This window comes from Priapulus caudatus, unplaced genomic scaffold, assembly GCF_000485595.1.
Source record: "Priapulus caudatus unplaced genomic scaffold, Priapulus_caudatus-5.0.1 Scaffold648, whole genome shotgun sequence".
Classification (NCBI taxonomy): Eukaryota; Metazoa; Priapulida; class Priapulimorpha; order Priapulimorphida; family Priapulidae; genus Priapulus; species Priapulus caudatus.
The window spans coordinates 43,078-50,577 of NW_014577709.1; the positions used below are offsets into that span (position 1 = coordinate 43,078).

Sequence of the window (7,500 nt, forward strand, 5' to 3'; positions counted from 1 at the left end):
GCACGCACGCACGCACGCACACACGCACGCACGCACGCACGCACGCACGCACGCACACACACACACACACACACACACGTCAGTTTCTGAGGGCTGTCTTCTAATCTTTTAGCACTGTTATTTGCAATTCGTTATGGCAACATTCGTTATTGCCCAGAAATGCTGTGTTGCACTTGAACTCGTTTTGGGCTCTAGGGGTACTGTCGCTTGTGATCTACGTACATTCCTAAATTTCGGTATTAAATTGCACTTTTATGAATTTGCATCGCTACACTTCTTTGAGCACTGTTAACCAACAACATTCGTTATTGCCCGGCAATGCTGTATTGACCTACCTCGTGACGAAAAGTCATAAGTTGTGGATTTAGCAACCAACTACATGGGTGGTGTCAACACCCGACCACTCTCGATATCTCCCGATTTGTCATTTTTGTGAGACCAACGATTAGACACGGATAAAGTTTAATGATTAAGGCAAGACTTGAGCTCAAGTTTATCGAGTTAAACACAATAAATCATAGGTAGACTAAGGCTACTAAATGTTGAATTTTGCCGGTTTTAGTCTGTCTCACTCCTATTGATACACTCCTGATTATATAGCATTCATGTTACTAATGACGCCATCGCCCGCGCGTTCTGCATTGCGTTATATCAAGAGGCCATAATAGAAGACTAATATTCTCTATAGAATAATTTTTCTGGTATATGGAATCTTAATAGTCACAGATTGTATTTATACATTGCGTTCACATACAGCTAAGAGAACTTGCGGTTTCATTGCGTTTCATTGTTTTGCGTTTCACTTGCGTTTTGCGATGAGCTACGTTCACACGAGATTCACGGCCTTGCTGGTTCCGTACTTATCTGGTGCTGAATTCGGCTGAAATACCGTGCTAACACAACCCTCAGCGTTCACACGAGAATCGAGGCTTAGCTGGCTATATAGGTATAATGGATTAATAGCAAATAATTTCTCCGCTAGAGGGAAGTGTTTTTCATGATGCCGGCGCCCATGAAAGTCAGTTGTTTGTGGCAGTTTTTAAGTAATATTACACAAAATGATGATCCAGATGAACATTACGAATGCTTTGGTGATGAAGACGATTATCAAAAGAAAATTCGGAGAAAAATTTTCAATGGCATGAGCCTTAAGTGAAAAACGACACTCCGTCGCCTAGTATCAATGTAGCGCACTACGGTTTCACGGCTTACGAGGCCTCGAATTGCGTTCACACGACAGACAATACGCGGCCAGCGTGGTGCCGTTGTTTCAGCGCGGAATCACTTTCCGCGCCGAATAAGCCTCGTATTTCAGTACGGTACTTGGGAGGCCGCCATGCTAACAACAGTCTGTTGTCGGTGACATTTTGGAAGCGTTAAAATATTGCGCCGGCGTTCATTTGCCTAAAAGCGGCCGAGACACCCCAGGCGATGCCATCGGCGATGCAATCGCGCCCGATGGCATCGGCCGTGAAAATCGCCTGGGTGTTGGTCCACTCAATCGCCGCCGATGGGCCATCCACATCAGATTAAAAACGTTTTGAATTTATCGGCCGATGCCACGGTCCGATGGCATCGCCCGATGCCATCGCCTGGTGTGTCGCGCGACCGGCGCATAACATCGGCCCCCCTCCCGCCCGCCCCGATTTTACAATTCATCAGCCAATCGAGTTGTGCAAGATACTATGCCATCGGCCGATGCCATCGCCGATGAACCATGGTTGCCTGGCTGTGGTCACGACTCGCGATAGCCAGTGGGCGCCGATGCACGCCCGATGAAAGTGGTGTGTCCACGACTGCGCGATGCCATCGGCCGATGGCGTCGGGCGATGGCATCGCCTGGTGTGTCCGGCGATGAGACTGATATTGTGAAGAGCGTATAAAGAAGGAGAGCGTACAACGGTGAAATGCTGAAACCATGTTGCAGTATTAGTCGAATTAATAAACTTTCCCCGTTTTATTTTGACGATTCTTTGCAGTATTATTGATCAGCTGTCCTACCTTGTTTTAAAATATAAAACAAACCTTCTTTATACGCTTGTGAATCAAGTTTTTCCCCATACCGGTAACTGTACGCGGGCTATAGTACTAGAGCTAGCTTATAGGTAGAAGGGGAATGAAGGAGGAATTTAGCAGGAGTATCATAATTAATGTAGACAGTCACTATATTATAGACAGTCTATCGTATGACACTCATGCGTTTATGGTATAAAACCGAGACGGCGTCTGTACAGAGTAGCTGTACTCGCTTATTACTTACTCGACAATTCTCGGGTTTTCTTTCGACATTTCAAATTGCGAAAATGAGGCAAAAATCAGGACAAGGCAACACATTCAGCGCAGGCAGGCTGTCGAGCTAACAGTCACAATCGATTGCACGCAGAAGGCATAGGGGCCCCAAGGCTAATCGTGTCTAGCCGCGAATAGAGCGGGGATTCTTGCCGTTTGATAATTCTACGCTACCGTTCGAAATGCGGGTTACCTCGGTGAGCCGGTTACGTGTTTACGTGAGCCAGTACCGGTTACGTCTTCGTGTACTGTGAGTCGCTGTATACATCCACCGAGGATAGAATGCATATCAACATGAACGAGGAAAGAACGCATGCTCGTACTGCCAACGAGTAGGCCGTGATTGACTGAGAACTTGAAGGTCCCAGAGTCAATGGGTGAAAGCGCTAAGGGGTAGTTTTAAGATGGTTTTAAGTACGTATTTTGACGGACGCGTTGGGAAACATTCCAGCGTAGCGTTTTCGTGACTGTAAAGAAGGTGTCCCCACTGGCAGTTCAGAATCTGACATGTTACACCGCCGGCTATACTTAGACGTTCTCCGGCTCGTTTCTACGCAGGAAAAAGACTAGGAACAAGTCTAACGGTACTGTCTGCTATTGCAGCACATATTCTGGTGGGTGGAGATTGGATCAAATTTGGTGAAACATGCACACAGCAGCTTTTGGAGTGGTGCATACAGAATAAACATCGTTTAGTAAATGAAACATTCATGAACTATGCATTCTAGTACTGATGTCCTCAATTTAAAGTGGCAGTCCGCTGAGTTCCTAGCCCTGAACATGATGGGTAATATCTAGTGTCTTAATTGTTTGTGATTCCCTAAATAAGAAAGGCTCAAGGCTTTAATACCCAGCAGGTTAGTTTTGTGATCTAATTAATTGACCATATTAGTCGTGTTCATGTGTACAAATTGCTGATGTATGTGCTTGAAAAATATTACCACGACCAACCACCAGCAGCAAGCCCACTGCCTCTGCTGCAGCTGTTGCTACTGTTACTACTAGTACTAGTACTTTACTATTAGTACTATTACTACTAGTACTACTATTATTTCTACTATAAGTAGCAATAGCAGTAGAAGCTGCAGGTGCAGCACCTAAGCTAGTAGGAGTTGAAGAGCAGCAGTAGTAGCAACAGCAGTAGTAGCAACAGCAGTAGTAGCAACAGCAGTAGACTAACAACAGCAGTAGTAGCAACAGCAGTAGACTAACAACAGCAGTAGTAGCAACAGCAGTAGACTAACAACAGCAGTAGACTAACAACAGCAGTAGTAGCAACAGCAGTAGACTAACAACAGCAGTAGTAGCAACAGCAGTAGACTAACAGACAGCAGTATAGTAGCTATACGCGTGCATAGCAATGCACACACATGCGCGCATGCAACAATATACGCGCGCAAGCATGCAAGCACCTACATGCGGATAATATGCTCAGCATGATCAGTTATATAACAGATTATTGAATATATATATATATAATATATAGATTTAACAGTTATAGAATAGATTATAGAATATATATAGATATAACAGTTATAGAACAGAATATAGAATATAATATAGATATAGCATAAACAGTTATAGAAACGACATTTTTTTAAATTAGAATATAATATATATTGATATAACAGTTATAGAACAGAGGCTGCTGCTCTTATAGGTTGATGCTCGTCTCGCTCGTCTCTCCCCCCCCCTCTCCCCCCTCCCTCCCCTCCTCTTCTCCTCCCTCCCCTCCCTCTCCCCTCCCATCATAACCCCTCCCCTCCCCTCCCCACACCCTCCCCACTCCTTCACACTCGACCCGCCGTCTCCCCTCCACCTCCCCTGCACCCTCATCTCCGCGCCTTCCCTTCCCCTTCCCCCTCCCCCACCCCACCCCCCGGGCGGAGGAGGCGCCTAACGCCGTCGGCTTGGCTGCGTGCTCAGCTTCCTGCTGCCGACTGCTGATGCCGATGTGAACTCCCGGCGGGGCGGAAGCCACGTAATGACCGCCTCGCTGCGCAGGCTGGTTAGTCAGTTCCTGTCCACATCACAGGCAGGTGGTGCAGGGGGGCGTGGTGGCGAGGCGAGCGAAGTAGAATTTATTGGGGTGGGGGTGTGGGTGGCGTGGGGACTGGGGGGGGGGTGGTGGGGCGAAGGTGTGGGCTGGTTGTGGGCTGCTCCTTAGGCGAAAATACGGAGGGCGCGGAGAGAGTGTGAGAGTCTGTGTCAGTATGCTATTCGAGCAGTGTAGTAGGGGGGGGCAGGTTGGTGCTCCGCTGCGCTGCTGCTGCTGGCTGGCTCGGCTGCTACTTGCTGATGGTTGGTGGGTGTGGTAGTCTGCTGGGGCGTGGCTGGCGTGCGGGCTGGGATGGGCGGTGGGGTCCCGTCTGCTGCGGCTGCACTGGCTGCTCTGCTGCTGCTGATGCTGGATGGGTTGCGGGTGGTGGGTGTTGACGTGGGGGGGGCTGCGCTGCTGTGCTGGCTGGGCTGGGCTGCTGCTTCTGATGGCGGGTGGTGGTGGTACTGGGGGGGGGGTGGGGCTGCTGCTGGCCGCGTTGTGGTTAGTTATTTGTTGTTGTTGCTGATGTGGGGGCTGCTCGCTAGGCTTTCTGCTGGTGGTCGTGCTTGTTTGTTAGTCGTTGTCTGGTTGGTTGTTGCTGCCTGCTGCTGCTCTGCTGCTCTGCTGATGCCATCTGATGCGGTGGATAACGCTGGGCCGTGTTGGGCGTGTACGCATACACGTCACGCACACTCTCTATAACGTACAGGCATATCAAGAGCCGACAGATTGATCAATACTAGTCACTGCGAATTCCCAAACGCTGTGCGCTGCACGCTTTATTCTATAATGAAGACTAGGATAGCGGACTACTATGTGTATATATATAATATATAATATATATACTACTATATATATATATATGAAATTGTTAGTTGCCACACAAGAGCAAACAAACTGGAAACTGTAAATATACATCATACACAAGTTATGACCTACCAAACAACTACCAAGATGCATCACAACTCCGGTTTGCTCATTCTTACCATAAATAGATTTTTGTGATTTTTTTTACCAGTTCAAAAACACATTTATTTCTAAAGTTCGTTATCCAGCGAGTTCATTATGTAGTTAATTAAAGCACCGAGGTCATGAAGTGCATTCGGTAATTTGACGGTGCAGGTTGATTGACTATGCAGATTAATTGACAAGGTAGATTGCTTGACCATGCAGGTTGATTGACCTAGTTGGTTGTTTAGCCATAAAGGTTTGATGGTGAGGTTGGCCATATATATGCAGAATAACGTAGGCTTCTGTGTATATATATCTTTGAGGCAGATGCATATATATACGTGTGTAATATATATGTGTGTAATTGTGCATCGTAAAAACAATTCCTTTCATTTGTATTCATTTGTGTTCAACTTCAGTATATATTTTTTCAACAGGGCATATATTGAACATTGTTACATTATATCAGGAGCGTATAATGACAATACCTGATTATATTCATACATAGTTTAAATTAAAAGTACATAAGATATACGCAGTCGTATATATAGAAGTAGTATATCGATGTTAGTTTCCTAAACCAGTCCTAATGAGCCATTCCCAATTAAATGAATTTAAATCCTCAATCTGCTAACAAAATGCAAAAAAAAACATCAGCAATTTTTAGATCGTAGTGTCTAGTGGCATTGCACATATATGCTTATATCAAGAGTCCATAATAGAAAAGAGATTTTCTATTATATACTCTTGATGCTTATCAATCTAAATCTGTTGGTTATTCTGTGCATTTACACATTTTTGATTTGCTCGTTTCAGATGTATGGAGTTTAGGTGTTATACTGTATATGCTGGTATGTGGCCGCCCACCATTCCAGGAAGCGAACGATAGTGAAACATTAACCAAAATCATGGACTGCAAGTACAACGTGCCAGCACACCTTGCTACGTGTCCACAGTTAAACGAGTGAGTATACTATATAGTCTGTGGTGATTACAAACGCCAATAAACGATCACGATAACGATAACGATAACGATTACGATCGTGTAAACAATCCGTTAGATTCTGCTAACGTGTTATCCCACGTTGGCAATTCTGGTCCTATTTCACCTGCTTACGACTATATAGATAGATAAATAAATTAATAAATAACAAATAAATAAATATATATATATGTTTATGTATGTATGTATGTATGTATGTATGTATGTATGTAATGTATGTATGTATGTATGTATGTATGTATGTCATGTATGTCATGTTGTTGATATTATGTATGTTATGTATGTACTGTATGTATGTATGTATGTATGTATGATGTATGTATGTAATGTATGGTATAGTATGTATTATGTATGTATGTATGTATGTTATGTATGTATTATGTATGTATGTATGTATGTATGTTGTATGTATGTATGTATGTATGTATGTATGTATGTAATGTATATGTATGTATGTATGTATGTATGTATTGTATGTATGTATGTATGTATGTATGTATGTATGTAATGTATGATGTATGTATGTATGTTGTCTGTATGTATGTATGTTATGTATTGTATGTATGTATGTATGTATGTATGTATGATCATGTATGTATGTATGTATTATGCTATGTAGTAATGTAGTATGTATGTATGTATGTATGGTAATGTCACTTATGATATGTATGTAGTATTTATGAGTAGTATGTATGTATGTATGTATGTATGTAATGTATGTAATGTATGTAATGGTATGTTATGTATTATGTAATTATGTATTAGTATGTATTATGTATGTATGTAATGCTATGTATGTATGTAGTATGTATTATAATGTATGTAATCGTATGTATGATGTATGTTATGTAGTAGTAATGTATGTATGTATGTATGATGTATGTTATGTATGTACTGTATATGTATAGTAAATGTATGTCATGTATGCTAAATGTATTATGCTATGTATGTATGTAATGTATGTATGTATGTATGTATAGTATGTAGTATGTATTGTATGTAGATGTATGCTGTATGTATGTATGTATGTATGTATGTATGTATGATGTATGTATGTATGTATGTATGTATGTATGTAAATGTATGTATGTATGTTATGCTATGTAGTTATGTATGTATGTACTGTATGTATGTAGTTATCGTATGTATTAGTATATTATGGTATGTATGATTATGTGATGTATTAATGTATTATGTATTGAGTATGTATGTATGT

At 42.5% G+C, this 7,500-nt stretch overlaps 1 protein-coding gene across 2 annotated transcripts in view; it reads left to right on the forward strand.

The window, feature by feature from the left end:
* LOC106812438 (SNF-related serine/threonine-protein kinase-like) overlaps window positions 1–7,500 on the forward strand; it is a 55,974-nt gene that overhangs the window by 6,882 nt on the left and 41,592 nt on the right. For both annotated transcript variants that reach the window (XM_014816323.1, XM_014816322.1), the window contains exon 2: window positions 6,098–6,245. In XM_014816323.1, coding sequence (XP_014671809.1) covers window positions 6,098–6,245 — 148 coding nt within the window. The remainder of the gene's footprint in view (window positions 1–6,097; window positions 6,246–7,500) is intronic.